Source organism: Mustelus asterias, chromosome 1 (assembly GCF_964213995.1).
Source record: "Mustelus asterias chromosome 1, sMusAst1.hap1.1, whole genome shotgun sequence".
Classification (NCBI taxonomy): Eukaryota; Metazoa; Chordata; class Chondrichthyes; order Carcharhiniformes; family Triakidae; genus Mustelus; species Mustelus asterias.
The window spans coordinates 104,553,714-104,575,524 of record NC_135801.1 but is presented as its reverse complement, the minus strand read 5'-3'; the positions used below and the strand labels follow the sequence as shown (position 1 = coordinate 104,575,524).

General features: G+C 43.5%; 1 protein-coding gene across 8 annotated transcripts in view; it reads right to left on the bottom strand.

Moving 5' to 3' along the window:
* tbc1d1 (TBC1 (tre-2/USP6, BUB2, cdc16) domain family, member 1) overlaps positions 1 to 21,811 on the bottom strand; it is a 247,893-nt gene that overhangs the window by 31,179 nt on the left and 194,903 nt on the right. For all 8 annotated transcript variants that reach the window (XM_078215933.1, XM_078215889.1, XM_078215906.1 and 5 more), the window contains 2 exons: positions 19,417 to 19,578; positions 8,334 to 8,492 (listed from right to left, as the gene is read on the bottom strand). In XM_078215933.1, coding sequence (XP_078072059.1) covers positions 8,334 to 8,492; positions 19,417 to 19,578 — 321 coding nt within the window. The remainder of the gene's footprint in view (positions 1 to 8,333; positions 8,493 to 19,416; positions 19,579 to 21,811) is intronic.

Here is a 21,811-nt window from a genome sequence, read left to right as displayed (position 1 = left end):
AAAGAGAAAATGCCAGAAAATCTCTTGACAAAGAGTCATCTGGACGCGAAACATCAGCTCTTTTCTCTCCTTACAGATGCTGCCAGACCTGCTGAGATTTTCCAGTATTTTCTCTTTTGGTTCCTTCGCATTCCTGCCTCTCCTGCTTGTTGTTTTCTCTTCCTGAACACATTGTGAGAGAAAGGGCTCTGGAGGCGAGTGGCCAAAGGCAGAAAGATCAGCTTCATTGTACAGGAGGGAAGCTGCAAACTGGAGTACCTGTAGAGGAAATGCCAGGGGCTGCGATCTGGGAAGGTCAATGATGAGAACAAGAGTTAGGGAGCGGCAGAGGCCACTCCAAAATGTTGGTGATCAAGTCACGCTGCCCTACTGACCTGACTCGCAACAACTTTAAACTGAAACTCACGATGCTAAATGGAAATATGGGCCATTAACTAACCAATGTAAAAGCAAAACAACATGGGGAAAATTTCAAATGGGGACTTATTGTACTGAAGCACGGTTTGTCCATGTGTGCAGTGAACCCAAACAACATTCAAGCTTGGGTTGATAAGTGGCAAGTAATATTTGCCAGACAATGACCATCTCCAGTGAGAGAGTTTAAGCAATTTCATAGATACCATAGATACCGTACAGTACAGAAAGAGACCATTTGGCCCATCGAGTCTGCACCGACCACAATCCCACCCAGGCCCTACCCCCATATTCCTACATATTTACCCACTAATCCCACTAACTTAGACATCTCAGGACACTAAGGGGCAATTTTAGCATGGCCAATCAACCTAACCCACACATCTTTGGACTGTGGGACGAAACCGGAGCACCCGGAAGAAACCCATGCAGACACGAGGAGAATGTGCAAACTCCACACAGACAGTGACCCAAGCCGGGAATCGAACCCAGTTTCCTGGAGCTGTGAAGCAGCAGTGCTAGCCACTGTGCTACCGTGCCGCCCGTTTTTTACCCTGATATTTAATGGTATTACCATTGCCGAATGTCCCACCATCAACATATTGCCATTTACCAGAAACTGGACCAGTCACTTAAATACTCAGGCAACAAGACTTGGCAAGAGGTTGGGATCTACAGTGAAAGATCTGACTCCTCAATGCCAAGATGGAACAAATTAGGAGTGTGAAGGAATACTTTCCACTTGACTGGATGAGTGCAGCGCCAATAGTACTCAAGAATCACACCACCATCCAGAACAAAGCAGCCCATTTGATCACCACTCAAAGCATCAGCTTAAACATTCACTCCCTCCACCACTAGTGCACCATGCTAGCAGTGTATAGCATCTATAAGATGCACTGCAGCAACCTCTTTCAATAGCACCTTCCAGACATGCAAACTCTGCCACCTAGAAGGACAAAGGCAGCACATGGATGGGAACACCACCACCTGCAAGCTCACCTCAAAGTCACACACCAACCCATCACGGAAATATATCACTTCTCCTTCACTCCTTCACTGCTGCCAGGGAATCCTGGAACTCCCTAATAGCTCTGTGGGAGTGCATTCAGCACTTGGATTGTTGTGGTTCAAGACAGCAGTGCATCACCAAGGTGATGGCTTTGCCAGCAACCCCACATGCCATGATTGAGATAAAAGCTTCAGCTAAAATTCCCTTGGTGGGCCTCATATCTTCTCCCATTACTGAGATAATTGTAGTGAGAGACTGAGCAGATTTATGCTGATACTACCTGAAGACTTGACCGATGGCTGTTGTGTTTTTCCCATCTCCTTACACTGATTTCCTAGTAAGGACAGGCAGTAGCCATACAGAAAACTTTGCCTCACAGCTGGAAGCCAACATCTTGGCAGCGAATATGGCTATTTGGGTGAAATCTCACCAATGTCATGTCTGATGTCCATTTTGAGACTTCTATCTTTTTAGTGTTTTGATACAAACTGCACATACTGGAACTCTGACCATAAAAAAAAAACAGCTAGTACATAGTAAGAGGAGAAATATTAAAGCACTTGACGTCTTTGAAAGTAAATAATTCACTGGGCCAGGATTAAATATATCTCAGGTTGTTTCATAGAATAGAAACCCTACAGTGCAGAAGGAGGCCATTCGGCCCATCGAGTCTGCACCGACCACAATCCCACCCAGGTCCTACCCCCACATATTTACCCGCTAATCCCTCTAACCTACACATCCCAGGACTCTAAGGGGCAATTTTTAACCTGGCCAATCAACCTAACCCGCACATCTTTGGACTGTGGGAGGAAACCGGAGCACCCGGAGGAAACCCACGCAGACACGAGGAGAATGTGCAAACTCCACACAGACAGTGACCCGAGCCGGGAATCGAACCCGGGACCCTGGAGCTGTGAAGCAGCAGTGCTAACCACTGCGCTACCGTGCCGCCCATATAGGAAGGATAGCAGAGGTAGGTTCTTTACGCAGAGAGTGGTTGGGGTGTGGAATGGACTGCCTGCAGTGATAGTGGGGTCAGACACTTAAGGAACATTTAAGCGGTTATTGGATAGGCACATGGAGCACACCAGGATGATAGGGAATGGGATAGCTTGATCTTGGTTTCAGATAAAGCTCGGCACAACATCGTGGGCCGAAGGGCCTGTTCTGTGCTGTACTGTTCTATGTTCTATGACCCTGACCGTCATATTTCAATCCTCCCTGGCTATAGGAGTGGTGTCAAAGGATTGGATGATTCTCAAAGTTGTGCTGTTGTTGAAATTGGAAAGTGGGGATAATTTGAGCAATACAAGGTCAATTAACATAACTTTGGCCATGGGCAAATTTTTGGAATCAATTCTGAGGAACAGAATGTACCTTCATTTCGAAAGGCATAAATTAATCAAGTCAACATGATTTTTTTTTAAGGGAAGGATATGTCTGACTAACTTAAATGCTTTGATGAAGTGGCAAGTAGGGCTAATGATGGCAGTGTGATAAATGCGGTCAATATGGATTTTAGCAAGTCTTTTGACAAGGAGACTCGTGGCAAGCTGGTCCAAAGAGTAAAAGACCATGGGATCGCAAGGAGAGTGGCAAGGGGCAGCACAGCGGTTAGCACTGCTGCCTCACAGAGCCAGGGACTCAGGTTCAATTCCAGCCTTGGGTCACTGTCTGTGTGGAGTTTGCACATTCTCCCTGCGTCTGCATGGGTTTCCTCCAGGTGCTCCAGTTTCTTCCCACACTCCAAAGATGTGCAGGTTAGGTGGATTAGTTATGCTAAATTGCCCCTTTGTGTCCCAAAATGTGTAGGTTGGGGGGGTTAGTGTAAATACCTGGGTTGTGGGAAAAGGGCCTGGGTAAGATGCTCTATCTGAGACCCGATGGGCCAAATGGCCTCCTTTTGCACTGTAAGGATTCTATGATTCTGTGAAATCGGATCCAAAATTGGCTCAGTTGCAGGAACTAAAGGGTAACGACGGGTGCTTTGTGACTTGAAGGTTGTTACTAATGGCATTTCACAGGGATCAGTCTCTTGCTTATTGAAGTTTATATTAATGATTTAGACTGTAATGTGGGGAGCATTTTAAAGAAATTTGTAGATGATACAAATATTGCTCATGTAATTAACAGTGAGGAGGAATGCATTAGACTGCAGGAAGATACAGATGGATGGGTCAGTTGGGTAGAAAGGTGGAAAATGGAATTCAATCCAGAGAAGTGTGAGGTGATATATTTTGAGCAGTCCAACACGGCAAGGGGTGACACAATAAATTGAAAGATATCAAGTGGCATGGAGGAACATGTCCACAGATCCTTAAAGGGAGTGAAACAAGTTGATAAGGTGGCATATGGGCATTTTCCTTTATTAGCCAAAGCATAGAATATGAAAACAGGGAGGTTATGCTGGAACTGTATGAACATTAGTTAGAACACAGCTTCAGTGCTACATACAGTTCTGGTCACCACATTACAGGAAATATGTGATTGCACTGGAGAGAGTGGAGGAAAGATTTACAAGGATGTTGTCAAAAATGTAAAATTTTCGCTAGATTGCTAATCTGAAAGATTGCATAGATTGAGATAGCCTTCTTTGTTTCAAAGGAAACAAAGCAGTGACTCAATACTGATGACCTATTTACCTTAGCTGGAGGCTCAAAAACCTGGGTGCATAGACTTAAAGTAATCAGTAGAAAGATTGGAGAGGAGATGAGGAAATATCTTATTGCCCAGAGGGTGGTAGAACCTGGACTCACCACCTTAAAGGGTGCTTGAGGCAGATACTGTCACCACATTTAAAAAGTAGAATTCATCGAATCCCTATAGTGCAGAAAGAGGCCATTCAGCCCATTGAGTCAGCACCGACCACAATCCCACCCAGGCCCTATTCCTGTAACCTCACATATTTACCCCACTAATCCCCTGACACTAGGGTCAATTTAGCATGGCCAATCCACCTAACCCACACATCTTTGGACACTAAGGGGCAATTTACTTGGACATCTACTTAAAGAACCATGACCTGTAGGTCTATAGACCAAGTTCAGAAAGGTCAGATGAGGCTGCATATCTCTTCGTCCACTGGCACAGATACGATGGGCTGAACATCCTCTTCTCTGTTTTAATGTTTCTATGATCTATCTTGCTGAATCCTTAACTCCCAAATCAGAGTATCATCTCCTCAATAGGCAGGCCTATCAATAAACTCGTGATGGAGGTAAATGGGGTTTGAGAATATGACATAAAATAGTCATAGAGGTTTACAGAATGGAGACAGGCCCTTTGGCTCAACTTGTCTTTGCTGCCCAGTTTTTACCATTAAGCTAGTCCCAACTGCCCGTGTTTGGCCCATATCCCTCTATACCAATCTAATCCATGTAACTGTCTAAATGCTTTTTAAAAGACAAAATTGTACCCTCCTCTACTACCACCTCTGGCAGCACATTTCAGACACTCTCAATCCTGTGTGAAAAAACTGCCCCTCTGGACCCTTTTGTATCTCTCCCCTCTCACCTTAAGCCTCTGCCCTCTAGTTTTAGTCTCCCCTACCTTTGGTAAAAGATGTCGATTATCTACCTTATCTATGCCCCTCATCATTTTATAGACCTCTGTAATATCACCCCTAAGCTTACTACACGCCAGGGAAAAAAGTCCCAGTCTATCCAGCCTCTCCTTATAACTCAAACCAGCAAGTTCCAGTATCATTCTAGTAAATCTTTCTGCATTCTTTCTAGTTTAATAATATCCTTTCTATAATTGGGTGACCAAAACTGTACACAGTATTCCAAGTGTGGCCTTACCAATGTCTTGAACAGCTTCAACAAGCCGTCCCAACTCTTGTATTCAATGTTCTGACCAATGAAACCAAGCATGCCGAATGCGTTCTTCACCACCATGTCCACCTGTGACTCCAATTTCAAGGAACTATGAACCTGTACCCGTAGATCTCTTTGCTCTGTAACTCTCCCCAGTGCCCTACCATTAACTGAGTAAGTCCTGCCCTGGTTCAATCTATCAAAATGCATCACCTCGCATTTATCTAAAATAAACTCCATTTGCCATTCATCAGCCCACTGGCTAATTGATCAAGATCCCTTTGCATTCCTAGATAACTTTCTTCACTGTCCACTATGCCAACAATTTTGGCGTCCATCTGCAAACTTACTAACCATGTCTCCTAAATGCTCATCCAAATCATTAATATAAATGACAAATAACAGTGGGCTCAGCACCGATCCCTGAGGCACACCGCTGGTCACAGGCCTCCACTTCGAAAAACAACCCTCTACAACCACCCTCTGTCTTCTGTTGTCAAGCCAATTTTGTATCCAATTGGCTACCCCACCCCGGATCCCATGAGATTTAATCTTATGGAAAAACCTACCATGTCAAAGGCCTTGCTAAAGTCCATGTTGACAAAATGCTTAAGAAAAAGCAGCAGAAGAGAAAAAGAAAACATTAAATTTTGGGTGGGCCCTTCATCGGACACGGTGTCAAGATAAGAGAAGCCCCATGATGACCCCACCCTTTATTTTTCCCCTTGCTGTGGGGAAGCACTTGCTTTTCAATTCATGCTTCCTCAAAACAGCTACAGCGGAGATTAGAATCTCATCATGGGGTGAACCATGAACATGAACCACATCCTATTATGTGGCACTTCGATGCAAGTCATTTATTGCTGCACATCATTGGCTCTATCAATCCTTGCATGAATAAAATTTACATTTAGAATCATAGAATCCTACAGTGCAGCATAAGCCATTCGGACCACTGAGGTTTGCACCAATTCTTCAAAAGAGCATCCCACCCATGCTCTTGCCTCCGCTCTATCCCCGTAACCCCACACACTTTCCATCGTTAATCCACCTAACCTGCATATCTTTGGATACTAAGGAGCAATTTAGCATGGCCAATCCACCTAACCTGTGCATCTTTGGACTGTGGGAGGAAACCAATGCACCTGGAGGAAACCCACACAGACAGGGGGAGAATATGCAAATTCCACACTGACAGCCCCCAAGCCCAGAATTGAATGCAGGTCCCTGGCGCTGTGACGCAGGAGTGCTAACCGCTGTGTCGCCGCGTCATCCCTACATTAGTATTCTCTTGAATGTTAAATAGGAAGAACATCAGACTAATGAACACAACTGAGTGTTGAATATCACCATTCACTGCCATGAAACCAATTTCTATGTTAACTCCCCACTTGCAATGATGTACGAGATTGTATGGTATCTCCTTGCTTTAATTTTTTACTTATTTATATTTTTGCCACAATTTCTGTTTTTTTCCCCAACTGTCTGAATACTGGTTTTAATAACTGACAACATGCAAATCTACATCAGCAGCTTTATTTAGCAATTTTCCTGCAGCAAAACTTTCCGAGCAGAAGATTCTCATGATATCATGTCCAAGATGCCAAGACTTAAACTTGAACTGATTATTTTTCCAATATTCTTCCCAGCGCACATAATAAAATCTAAAACCAGACTTGCCAGCAAAACACATCAACACACAAAACTGTTCAGATCTCTGAAGACGCAGTGCATTGAATTAAAAGAACATGCACTTTAAGAGACTGAGGAATTCCCTGTTAATTGATTAAGTCTTTTGTAATACAGCCATGGTTGTCACATTTGACATTGGCTCGGTCCCTGCACGTCTCCGCTTAATTGGTTGTGGATGATAGGTTGTGTGAGCCAAAACATTAAATTTAATGCAGACGTACTAGAGCAGGAATTCAAACATTAGCAAACCTTGTTTCATTTCAGACAACACGGGGTTTCAACTTGGTTTTAATTTGCATTTCCCCTGACTGCAAAACATCTTGGCCTTCTATTAAACTCAAACTTTATAACCATGGTTACAGTGAAGATTGAAAGCTCCTCATCATATACACTCAAATATCTGCCATACCTTGAGGAGAATTTCATTTCCTCAGCACACTACTTAGGCTACGCATTTTCTCTTACCAATGCTGCTAAATGCTCGATTTTACGCCCTTGTGACTAATATGAGAAAATGTACTTGCATTTGCAAATGCCATCTGAAAGAGGCACTTGGGCCTTGGGGGAACAGAACACTGAAAACTTTATCAATACTTCGTCAAGAACTCAGTGCTTGGGAATAATCTGTAAAACCACAGAAGGCATTACAGTCAGGCATGTGCTAGATCTTGGCTATACCAAGATGAAATTAATCCTAATCCCCTCTTTGCTCATAATTAAAGTCAATCACAATCAATAATTGTTAATAAAACATGGGCAATTCTAGTTTTCCACACCATGGAGGCACACAAAACGAAAGCATTCACTACGCCCATTCAGTGTATAATGTCAGTTAGGAGAGTCACAGCTTTTCTTCCATGTTCCTCTTTACTGGGCACCAAAACATATGAATTTGACCCACTATGGTAATCAAAACCAAACCAGGAGGTCATATTGCCAATATGTACATAACTGTTGATCCACTTACCTTCTACATGATGCAATCTCTGCCACAGTCACGGACCAGTCCAACCCACGCTTAGAGACATGCAGAATCAGCATATAACACACAAACTGGCAAAGAATTCCAGAAGTTCCCTACTCTCTGGGAAAAGAAAAATTGCCTGATATATAGCTTATTCCTACTACTGAGTAGTTAAACTTCATGAAATTTGGTCTCTCCATCTGTCAAACTGAAATAATCCATCAACGGGCATGCAATCTAGCTGCTCATTATTTTACAATACCATCATTAGATCACATCTCAGTCTACAGTATTCTAAATGTAAAGAGACACAAACCTTTAAGCCTGTCTGAACAACCAGAGCCATTATTAGGAATGAAAAGGATATTTGGTACTGATTATACCCAGTTGACTTCAGTAACTGCCGGTGGCTATCACTAAAGGGGACACTTACCAAGATCAATGAGTATTGCGTGCTGGTGAGACGTTAGCTGCTTTAGCAATTCTTCATATGGAGTGTCCTTCGGCTGTTGTTTTACAGGTAACTGATACCTCAACTGGTGCTGTTCTGCTAGAAGTTTCCATATTTCACCACGGTGTTGCCGGGGTACACCTGTATAAAGATTTTAGAAATGTTATTTAATGTTAATTCAGCCAAATGGTTTTTAATTCATAAATAAGGACTCTAGTAAAGGCTGAGAACTTTAATCAGCAACAAATCAGAGATTTAATACAACATGCTGAGTTTGGAGATCTCTTCAGTACTGAAACTATCATCCATTCAACATTAGAAGGATTTGCAGTTCAGGACTTTTTAAAAATTCTTTACCAGGATGCGGGCGTCGCTGGATAAACCAGCATTTATTGCCCATCCCTAATTGCCCTTGGAGGGCAGTTGAGAGTCAACCACATTGCTGTGGCTCTGGAGTTACATGTAGGCCAGACCAAGTAAGGACGGCAGATTTAATTTCCTAAAGGACATTAGTGAACCAGAATCAACAATGGTTTCATGGTCATCAGTAGAGTCTTCATTCCAGATATTTTTAATTGAATTCAAATTCCCCCATCTGCCATGGCAAGGTTCAAACTTGGGTCCCCAGGACATGGCTGAGTTTCTGGATTAATAGTCTAGCAATAATACCACTATGCCATCACCTCCCCAACCAAACTTTCACCAATTAAAACTTTGGTTTGGTCATAAAGGACAGTTTTGGAAAGTGATAACATGGGGGTCAGGGTGGACGATTGGAGGGACAAATTCCCCTTCATCCTTCACTGTTGTTGTTTTTGTCAGTTACTACAAACAACATCTGCCAGGCTTCATTATTTGTGTCCCTTCAGTTAACTCAGCAGGCTAATCCTTACAATGTTTCCTTTGTTCATTTTAGGATGGGATGCCAACCCCAAGGTGTGAAAAGAGGATCAGCTTCTGAAGTCATTCATTTGGCACATGGATACAGTGTTCAGAAGTGTGGAGCTAATGTCACATGATCATGTTTGCAATGCTGGACGAACTGGCTTCTTCTGGTGGAGATATCTATTGCCAAAGACTTGGTTGCACTGTTTTTGGAAGGTTGCACTGGCACAACTGATCTCTTCAATGGTGACCTTTTGCTCACTGCTGAGATATGGGAAGTGTTCAATGATTTCTAAAATGTCCCTATCAATTGCAATGCTGGAGATGTAGATGCTTATCGGGGGGAGGGACGTAGGGCTAGTGGAGGATATTGGTCTGATATGGAGTGAGACATTAACCCCTCACTATCACGGATACCGTGGTCCAGTCAATTCAGCTCACTCTGCATTACATTCATTGGCAAAGATTACCTGGCACAGGAAGGACTCTGGGCTCTTGACAACATTCCAACTGTACCGCAGGAATTTGCATACCAGATCTGCCATTCTCCTAGTCAAGCAGCATTATACTGGCATCTACCGGGCAATATGGACAATTGGTGTGACCTTTGAGGTGTATCCCAGAGATGATAATAAAGGGGAGAGGGACCAGCATTTGGAATGAGCGTATAAAATTCTAAATTTACTGACTTCAAGTTTTCAATGGCAAGGTTCCAATTTGCTTCTCTCAAGTTAGATCAGTGCTTAAAATACTGGCATCCTTCTTCAGGCTTTGACAGTTTATTTTCCCCAGTACAACTGTAGGAACATTTGACATACCCATCTTTTAATTTACATGATCAATGCCATTACTGTCTTTCAAATGTCATAAGCGGATGTTTAGGGCTGGTAGTGCTTCTGGGGCTGTCAGCTTTTTTGAAGTTTTTGACCCAACTTTTTCAGTGTCTTCGGTTGACATATTTACTAACCAACCAAATGACACTATACATTAAATATCAATTTCAGGTTTTTTCCCCCCCCCCATACAATTTTTAAATTCACATTTCTTATGCATCATAGTAATGACGCCACACCCATCCAGATTTAATAAGACATTGCTGGCAACTGTGGGAAAACTGTATGGGGAACTGGAAATACAAAGACCAATATAAAAGCAACTAAAGAACAATTATACAGTGGGAAAGTCACATTTCCATACCTTACATACAAGTTCCAACATCCCTAGTTCAGCGAGAGAGGGTTCATTTTGCATTCAAACTCTTACACAAAAAAATGAACCATGGCCTAAATCTGAAAAATGAGTGTTGTTTCTGGCGAGAAAACAGCCGTGTTTCTCTCCAGATTTTGCCACATTCTGCCAAACAAAATCAAGGGGGCTCCCATCCCCATCATCAATCAGCACCAGCATTAACTCCAAACACATTGTCTCTGCCCCCCCCCCCCTCCCTCCCGCAATGATCTACCCCCCCCCCCCCCAAAACAACCGCCTGGGACTATCATCGGCCCATTCTCACCCACAGTCGGAGTCGGCACCCCCCACCCCCCTCCACCGTGACCCCCACATAATGACCATGGTCGCATCCCCTGCTCGTCTGTCCACTCCTGGCCCATAACCCCCCCCCGCCCCACCCCACCCCACCACATGTTCCTTTAAACTGCAGGATCTACACTTCAATTTGAACAAAAATGTTCCTTCAGTTTTAAAAAAGAGTACAGCACAAGCCAATATTGTTGCTTCTGGAGCACACTGGAATATTCATATTGAAAATGGAACAAAGTATTTCCAATATAAACATGTGTTCCCTTTGTAATTTGAAGCATTCAATACCTTGCACACTTTCGAATTTTGCTTCATCTCCAACCACTGTCTCTATTTGGCAATATAGTTAATTTAACTACATCAGACTCATTTTAGCAATTGATTAAGTCTTGTTTTAAGGCAGAAGGCACTAAATAAAGACACCTCAAGGGAAATTTCCTTAGGTCTTTGCCCGGCACTAGGGGAGCATCCTTCGAGTCCAATGTCCATCTGGCATATACCTGCACTTGGATTTGTATGGCTGATGTTGGATATGGGCAGCAGAGGGGTATAAAGAGTAGGAACATAGTGAAGGGTTCCCAAATATTTTTCCATTCTTGCTCAGTCCAGATCTACTGAAAAATTGGTGGTGCTGAGTACAGTCACAAGGGTGGAGTGGTGCAGGGAGAATGTCTAGACTCGAGGTTTTCAATATAAAGTCTTAGAAAGATCAACAGGCAGTGTTTCTAAACAGAACTTGAACATTTTGCTTGTGTTGAGTAGTTCTTATTGCAACCACACCTTTGCAGGACAGATACTGAAGACATGGATGCTGCAAAGGCTATGGGCTTTGACAATATTCCAGCAATAGTACTGAATGAAGACTTGTGCTCCGGAACTTGGCCTAGCCAAGCTGTTCCAGAACAGTTACAACACTGGCATCTGCCTGACAATGTGGGATATTGCCCAGATATGCTCTGTACATAAAAGCAGGACAAATCCACCCCAGCCAATTACCGCTTCACTTTATTATCGAGTCCAGGAGCAAGATTTAGTTGGTTTCCCTTGCAATCTGTTCAACAGAACAAATCGGACCTTGTCGGAAAAGACAACTGAGGAGTGACCTAAAATGTAACATGTAAAGTGATGGGCACAATTTTGTAGTGACTACTGGATTTTATATTTCTATTTTATATGTGGATGTGGAACCTAGGCCAAATAAAGTGAAAGAAAACTTGACCAGTCGTGATTTAAATGTGCAATTGTGTCAATATAGATGATAGGCTGGTTTTAATGATCAAGTAACCATTTTTTAAAATTCATTCATGGGATGTGGCATCACTGGCTGGGCAAGCATTTATTGCCCATCCCTGATTGCCCTTGAATTGAGTGACCTGCTAGGCCATTTCAGAGGGCATTTAAGAGTCAACCACATTGCTGTGGCTCTGCTGTGACACGTAGGCCAAAGCAAGTGAGGAGGCCACATTTCCTTCCCCAGGGAATATTGGTGAACCATATGGACTTTTCTGACAATTAACAATGGTTTTGTGGTCATCATTAGAATTTTAATTCCAGATTTTTTATCGAATTCAAATTCGACCATCTGCATTGGTGGGATTCAAACCTGGATCCCCAGAGCCTTATTCCAAGTCTCTGGATTACTGATCCAATGACCACTATGCCATCACCTCCCCTAGTTATGGCCTCTCGTGCTGATCCAGAACCATGGCTGTAGCAAAGTAACTGCCATCACTGCTAAATAAACTGTCCATCCAGGTGCTTAAAAGCAATCAGATTTGTTATTGAGTGTCCGAGTACCAATAGACAGTACCACAATCCACCCTTGCTGGAATGAAGAAACTTCTGCAAATAACCATGACCATCGTGCAACCCAGTGAGGAGAAGAATGGCAAAGTTGAACCTGCAACCACAGCACTATTCTTCAGCTTCGACTTGTGGAAAGATTTGTCTGTGGGAATCCTACTTTGATGATTTGTAATTGTTTTAATGAGGCTGTGGTGAACAAAGTTAGTGGGTACCAAAACAGTCTTTGTGGCTCCAGCTTTCCCATATCAGTAGCGCCTTTCACTCTGCTGTGGTTGCAGGTTCAAGCACCGGATATCAACTCACTAACCATGTGCGCAACAAGTTTCAGCATTGCTGCTGCCTACTGCTGTGACACACTTGTCGCCACAGCTTTATCATTCCCACTTTTAACTAGAAATTAAGCTGCAAGATGTCAATTAAAATCTAAGAAAAGACATCTGAAATGGCAAAAAGGAAAAGGGATTTGCCTTTTTTTTTGGTTAAAGCTAACCCCATCCTCTTAGCACATCCCACAATCCTCTCTCCTTGCAGGAACGCATGTTTTCAAAGCCCTCTGTGGCCTTGCCTCTGCCTCTCTCCAATCTCCCCCAGCATCCCGAAGATATTTGCTCTCCTCCAGTTCTAGCCTCCGGCGTACCCCAATTTTAATGTTCCACCACTGAGAGCAGTGCCTTCAGCTCTTTGGCTACAAGGCCTGAAATTCCATCCCCAAACCTCCCCTTTAAGCTCCACCTGAAAACCAATCCCTTTGACCATCGATCTAAATATCTCCTTATGTGACAAATTTGTCAAATTGTGTCAAATTTTGTTTGATAATAGAGGCACCCTCTACTATGTTAAAGATGCTACATAAATGCAAGTTGATGTGTTGCTGGTCGTTGTTGAATCCATGTACAGTAATTGCTGCAATAGCCTCCCAGGTGGTATAAGATTCGTGCATACTGTGAAATTGTTCCATTTGAATTCTCCCAAATTACATCCTTTCTTCCATAATGAATGAAGCTTTAAATAAATAAAAAGCACTCTTCTATTGGAGGTCCCTTTCATATCAATAAAAGGTTTGACCAGCAACTAGTGTCCACCTGACGGTTACTCCATGGCTGTTGTCCCAATTTAAATACACATTAAATTAAGAATTATGCAGCACTTAACAACTCCTTTAAAACACTTGCAACTTGTTTCGCACATCGCATACAAAGGGCGATAACATATTTAAGATATTGTAGATAAGTAGCAACCACACAGACTAGTACTGGGTTCACACCCTACACGTGTGGAAGAATGTTGTTGAGATGGGGGTGTAATAACAAACAAAAACTTTTGCTTTGCTGTTGAAAATCAATGTAATTAAACACCATGAGACTGCCAGATCCGGTAACACAAAGTATTCACTACCCTTGTTTCACCATCACCTCCACCCTAATCAGTCCCCCACAATAAACATACACTTCAAACTCCCATCAACAATTGTAATTCTGTATGTTGGACACCGTTAGCCTTCCCTTAGCATGGGCTGGATTCTACGTTCCTTTGCTGGTAGGGTTTGGAAGTATTGTGGGTTGGGGGGATGCGAGGGATCTCATAAAATCCAGTACATTGTCTGCCTGCTGCCTTCCTAGCCACCCCAACCCATCTCAAATTTTCCAGGGAGAGTGGTGGATATTTTGGTAGCCTGCCCACCCCCATCCACCCTTGGGCATTTTTAGGCAGTTAAGTGACCAATTAATGGCCACTTATGAGCTTCATCCTGCCCCTGCCTCTATTTTACCCACCACAGTGTAGGTGGCCCAGCACAATTAACTGTGTGGGCTGGTGTTGAGCCAGGGCCAGATTTTGCACGTCTCCTGGGCCCATCAAAGGCACTCCTCCCCTCCCCGAAAGGTCAACCTTCCCCTTTATCTCCCCTCACCCCGGCCTATTAAACCTAGTCCCCCATCCCTTCATCGGGGCTTGCCAGCTTGGCCTCAACAATACTCCAGACTTACGTTACAAAGAAAAGTTCAGCACAGGAGCAGGTCCTTCGGCCCTCCAAGCCTGCGCTGATCATGCATAAACTAAAGTCTGCATAAAATAAAACCATATGCACTTAGAGTCCGTATCCTTCCATTCCCATCCTATTCATGCATTCGTCTAGTTGCCCCTTAAATGCCACATTGGGGCTCATCCTCATTGGCACTGCCTGTTGTCCCAACAGCAGCCACCGTTCCCACAAGTCACTGTTGAGATTACAAGAGGTGCCAGCCTGCTCTCTAAGGCAGGACTTCCTCCCATGTCAGGGGCAGAAGTCTCACCTTAAAGCAATTAATTATGCTCCCAGTGTTAAACTGTCATCACTACGATGGGCGGATTTACCAGTGAGTTTTTAGCCACATGGTTGGAGACCACAGCGACCCATAAAATCCAGCCTCATGTGTGGGTGCTGAACAACGGAATTGAGCTTGGCACGTCGTGACAAGGAGCAACAGCTTGCTGTTTAAATGAATATCAACTGTGTTTCGCAGTATTCTTAGTGGATTGAGACTCCACAGGAATAGCTGAACTATTTATTTTTAAAATCTCAATGAGTAAACTCAGTGGAACTAAACGATTCTGACCGAAAATATCCGACTGAGGTTTCTTCCCTCGTGGTGGGTTAAGTTTACAAGCCAGGGAGGAGGTGAAGACATGAAAATGGGTTCCTAAGCTGAAAGAAAACCATTGCTGATCGTTATTCAGCTGTCTCTACCAGCACTGCACACATGTAGACGTTGGAGAGGTGTTCCCACATCTCCAGTTAGTTTCCCAACACTTCCTGACCACTTGAGTAAGATATGGCAGGATTGCCAGCACCTCAGAATAAGGCATCATCTTCATGATCTGATAATTAAGAAAGTCAAAGTGCTCTGTTACGATCTTCACTTTGAAGACCACACACACCCAGCTAGAATTTCATGAACTGTTAAAGCTTGATTTGTCTTTGTGAGTGTTAGCTGTTGGTATTTTATAAATGCACGCACACTTTTGAGGGAACCCTGAATTTGTCTCACTGATATTCCAAAACCTTCTTTATGCGTTCCCAGCTTTGCTGCTGCTGGTTGAATCACCCAATTTACAACAGGGTCATTGCACCAAAAGGTAAGGAGAAGGGGTTTCAGGTAAAGGACCTGGCTGCTGCCAGCCCGATTACCTGGTCCTCCCCTGTTTCTCCTGAACAGCGCTGCCACTCCTACAATAGAAGACTGAGTGAATAGAAGAAAATGAAATTCTGACAAAATGAAAATTGTTTGCCTCACATGCTAACACATAAGCAGCTGTAGAACTAAAACAATATATTTTATGTTTTCCTAGTTTCAGACAACTAAGTGGAGCGATTGTGACACTCGTGTGTGCTCCACCAGCCATCAGGATAGGAAAAGAGGGGTTGAAACAAAGAGCCAGTTAAGCTGGCATTCACACTTTGTGATGACTACAATTGTCTTCACTTTCACTGCTGCCATTGTTCGATGCAGCAAGAGTGCAAAGTAAAAGTCTGCTCTGAAGAAACCTGGTGAGTATCCGTTAAGATGGGCTTTTTAAGAATTGGATCATATCAAAGGGTAAACAATTGCACATAGATTTAGATTCCTGTTTGCTATAATCAGTGAGGTGGTAACGTGCTGTTGGTTAGGGAATCAGTGCAGTGGGTCATTTGAATAAAACTAGTTTTCACAACAAGACTTTTGAGTAGTTTCATTAAAGCACAAAAATGGGGCACCTGTTGTATGGGAGTGCTGTGGCAGCAGACACAGTCAACTAAAAGGATGATAAGAAACAGCAAGGGATGATTGCTGCAATGTTAAACTGGAACAGAATGCAAAACAACTTTGCTCCACTGCAGCTTTGACCACTTTATTTCTGACTTTCAATGCTCCCTACCCAATTAACCTAAAGCCATAGATAACAAAACTGATCATAGAAATCATAGAAACCCTACAGTGCAGAAGGAGGCCATTCGGCCCATTGAGTCTGCACCGACCACAATCCCACCCAGGCCCTACCCCCACATATTTACCCGCTAATCCCTCTATCCTACGCATCTCAGGACTCTAAGGGGCAATTTTTTTTTTAACCTGGCCAATCAACCTAACCTGCACATCTTTAGACTGTGGGAGGAAACCAGAGCACCCGGAGGAAACCCACGCAGACACGAGGAGAATGCGCAAACTCCACACAGACAGTGACCCAAGCCGGGAATCGAACCCGGGACCCTGGAGCTGTGAAGCAGCAGTGCTAACCACTGTGCTACCGTGCCGCCCAAATCATGTGTGGACCTCCCCTCCACATCTGTGCACAGTTGAGATGGTGCCAGTTTCACGGCGATGCATACATAGTAATTCCTGCCAGTCTCCCCAGCTCTCCTGAAGATGCCAGTTCCTGTTTGGAACAATTCTATAGGCATTAGCAGTCCTTCAGCACCTCTTTTGTGACCACTCTTTAGCCAATGATTGTCAACAAGCTATTTGGCCACAGATGGCACCAGAATCAAACTGTCTCCTGTCTTAGTTAACATCCACACACATTTTCAGTTAAGTGGAAAGCAGTGATGTGATGAAACAGAATTGATCGAAACACACAAATTATGCTGCACCCTTTCATGGTTCTAGTGAAGTCAGGGCTCTGTGATTTTTTAAACTGAAGCTGTCCACCTGAGTGGACCCTCGCTGATGATTTTAATTCAATGTTACGGGATAGCTGACATGTGAAATGGAAAATGGTCACCCTGATTCAGAAGTGTGTGCCCATCTGAGATTTGGGCAAAATGGTGTGTGAGGTAGTACACGTGGGGAAGTTAACAAAAGAATACACAATAAGTGGTAGGATACTGAGAAGTGCAAAGGAAGAGAGGAGTTCAGGTCCACAGATCCTTGAAGTTTTTGTTTTATTTTATTAGTGTCACAAGTAGGCTTACATTAACACTGCAATGAAGTTACTGTGAAAATCGCCTAGTTGCCACACTCCAGCGCCTGTTCGGGTACACTGAGGGAGAATTTAGCATGGCCAATGCACCTAACCAGCATACCTTTCGGGCTGTGGGAGGAAACCCAGAAGAAACTCAGAGTGAACGTCCAGACTCCGCACAGACAGTGATCCAAGCCGGGAATCAAACCCGGGTTCCTGGCGCTGGGAGGCAGCAGTGCTAACCACTGTGCCAGGTAGATAGATTGGCTGAGAAAGCATATGTGATACTTGCCTTTATTAGACAAGACACAGAATACAAGAGCAGGGAGGTTGAAACTGTAAAAAAAATACTAGGTAGGCCATGGCTGGAGTACTGCATGCAGTTCGGGTCAATGCACAATATGAAAGATGTAAAAGCATGGTAGAGCATTCTGGATTTGTACAAGGATGTTGCCTTGACCGGGGAATTTTAGCTATGAGGAAAGGTTGGATAGGTTAGGGTTTTCTTTGGAAAGAGAAGCCTGAGGGGAGTCTGAAGAGTATAAAATTATGCGGTTGTGGACAGGAAGGACCTATTCATCTTGGTTGAGAGTTCCATAACTGAAGGGAGGGATGGGGGGAGGGGTAGGGAGGGATGGAGGGGGGGGGGGGGCGGTGGGGAGGTATACAGTTAGTGTAGGAGGTAGGAAGTCTATAGGGGATTACTGACCCAGAGGGTGATAAGGATCTGGAGCTAGCTGCGTGAAAGCGTGGTAGAGATTCACTGGCCAATTACGCCAGCGGGATTCTCTGGTCCTGCAGTGCACCCCCTATCGCGGGCTTTAAGGCGACGTGGAGTGGCTTCAATGGGAATTCCCACTGACAGTGGTGGGATCAGAGAATCCGGTCACCAGCACACAGTGTGTCACCTCCCGCCACTAAGAACGGTGAGGGAAGGACTGAGAATCTCACCCAAGGTGTCTGAAATAGCAAAAGTTCTGCTTCCCCAGCACTGGTAACCCTCACTTTGATGACCAAAACAATTAAATAAGAAAAACCAGCATGTTCAAATCACTGCCATTGTATTTCAATGGCAGTGGCCATTGTACTTCAATGGCAGTGACTGTACTTCCATAGTACCTGAAAGCCATAGTTGGTTCTATTTCAAACTCCCAAAAAAGGACGGTCTCAAAAGGGGATTCAAAATATTGTAATGCATCAGTCAGTGCATCATCGGCATTGTAAGGAGCCCATAATACTTGAAGTATAATTCAAAATCAAGAGCCTGAGGCATTCTACAGCCCCTTTACTACAGCCATTTGGCTGATAGAGGAGATATGTATAGGTTCATGGAAGCTGTCTTCGTGCAGTGAACATGAATAAAGAAGTTGGGAGGTCACTTACAATATACAGTTATTGGATTTGTTTGAGCAATTCCAGGGCTTTCTAAGGATCCAGCATTGCTGTAATCTGGATAGCACAGGCCTCACTGCATTGTGGGCAGGGACTGTAACAAATTCTCTGCCCCACCACCTGGTAACTAGGGGAAGAATTTTATGCTCCACTCAAGATGGGTTGTAAGGTGGTTTGCGGGGGGCTGGAGGGGGGAGGAGGGAAGGGGGGGGAGGGGCTGCCCTTTCACCTATTAAGGCCTTTAAGTGGCCACTTAAGAGCCTTTTCCCCACCCAGCCTTAATTTTCAGGCTGGTGGGGGCACGTCAAGTGAAAAATAGAGAAAAAAAAACTTTTCTCCATCTTGGGTGGGAAGGGGCACCTCAATCTGAAGGCCCCTTCAGAGTTTATATTCCCAAGATTCTTAAATTATATTGGAATTTGGTACCATTAAATGATTCCAATAGGAACCTCATGATTATAGATTAAATATAGGATTTTTTTACCTTTATCATTAATATGTTAACTGGCACATTCTGGCCACTCACCTTGGCCCATGGCCGCATGAATATTCTCCATGTCAAATTTAACCGCTTGTCTTGCAGGTAGGTTGAGCATCTTCTCCCAAACCAGAGTCACTTCTTTCAGACACAGAGTGATTTCCTCATAATCCAGCTTCAAGCGTTTGTTCTGCAGGTCGCTTTCTGAAGCTACAAGGTAGAAGAAAAATATTTTAAATATTACATTGAAAACCATTTCAAGAGTACCCAGCAACATTATGGGAGCAAATCTCACCTGCCTGCCAAAATTCATGATACAGCTTGCATGAAAATAGTTTCAATGAGGTTTTTGCTGCTTGATTAATTTTATGGGCAATATTATATTTCAATAAAATGATGCACAATATGAAATATAAGGTTACTAATGAGGCAAAACTTCAATCCAAATATGGAGGTAATTGGATTTGAACAAAAACAAAGAACGGTGGATGCCGGGACATTGAGTAACTTAAGGAAGAGATAACAGACCTTTGATTAGCAATGGGTTGCAGGGTTATGGAGAATGGGAAGAAAAGTGGAGATGAGGCTGAGATGAGATCAGCCATGATCGTATTGAATGGCAGAGCAGGCTCAAAGGGCGAATTGCCTACTCTTGCTCCCAGTTCTTATGTTCTTAACAAGAAATCTTCCTTCACGTTCCGCTACAATCTAAACACTGAGATTGACTGATAACCAGATGACACAACGTACAAATTCGCAAATACAATTTGGAAGCAGGCAAAGATAGTCACTACCCTAATAGCTGCAAGAAAACTGGCAATTTAACTGTTTAATCAGTGCCATGACAAATTGTGTATCTGGATGTCTTGATATCTGTTTTTGCAACAGATGCTGGCCCCAGAATTCCTGAGTATTCTACCAGAATGGATTTGAGAGACCAGTTATGTTGGGGCACCCCATTGCCATATCCACCGGTGATCTGGGCAGAAGTGTGTGTACTTGGAGGCAAAGGGCCACCAAAAATGCATCTGAAATTATACCTGCACCTGCCTGCTTCATGCAGATAAAATGCACTCCATTCAAAAGACAGACCAGTTGGTTGAGGCCTTTTGAACGGATTTATTTCTGAATCTATAGGTTCGTGTGAAAGTGATCCTGCACTGGTTTTAATCCTAATTGGAATTCAATAGGTGAGCCTACTCACCTACTAACTCACATTTACCTTCGAGCTTGTAGCAGCTGGATCAAAACTGAAAACTCAACTATCTCAGAAGTACCTTATGCTGCCAATGAGCATTCGCCCAGTATAAAAATAAATCATAAATTCAGGTGTCATTACCTTATGAATTTTAGCCACTAAATTGCTGGCAGCTGATTCATACAATTTACTTGAAAGCAAAATACTGCGAATGCTGAAATAAAAATCAGAAGATACTGGAAATACTCAGATCAGGTAACATCTGTGGAGATGGAAACAGATTTGATTTGATTTATTATTGTCACATGTATTAGCATACAGTGAAAAGTATTGTTTCTTGTGCTATACAGACAAAGCATACCGTTCATAGAGAAGGAAAGGAGAGAGTGCAGAATGTAGTGTTACAGTCATAGCTAGCGTGTAGAGAAAGATCAACTTAATACGAGGAGGTCCATTCAAAAATCTGATGGCAGCAGGAAAGACGCTGTTCTTGAGTCAATTGGTACGTGACCTCAGACTTGTGCATCTTTTTCCCGAAGGAAGAAGGTGGAAGAGAATATGTCTGGAGTGTGTGGGGTCCTTGATTATGCTGGCTGCTTTTCCAGGTCAGCAGGAAGCGTAGACAGAGTCAATGGATGGGAGGCTGGTTTGGGTGATGGATTGGACTACATTCACAACCTTTTGTAGTTTTTTGCGGTCTTGGACAGAGCAGGGGCCATTCAAAGCTGTCATACAACTGGAAAGAATGCTTTCTATGGTGTATCTGTAAAAGTTGGAGAGAGTCATAACGGACGTGCCAAATTTCCTTAGTCTTCTGAGAAAGTAGAGGCATTAGTGGGCTTTCTTAACTGTAGTGTCAGCATGGAGGAACCAGGGCAGGTTGTTGGTGATCTGGACACCTAAAAACTTTGAAAGCTCTTGACCATAGAGTTAATATTTCAGGTCGATGACTTTTCATCAGAACTGAAAACAAGTTAGAAACGTAACAGGTTTTAGGCAAGTACAGAGGCAGAGAAAGGGAGAAAGACCAAAGGGGAAGGAAGGGTTTATGGGAGGGTGAAAGGCAAGAGAGAGCAAATGACAAAAAGCTTGATGGCATAAGATAAAATGCAACAAGTAAAGAAACAATGGATGGGTCTCGAGGAGGTGAAAACAGCAATAGCAGAACAATTGTCAACAAAGGCCAAATGAAGAAATAAGGACAAGGTTTCTGATCCAAAATGAAGCACTTTGTACAGAAGGTTG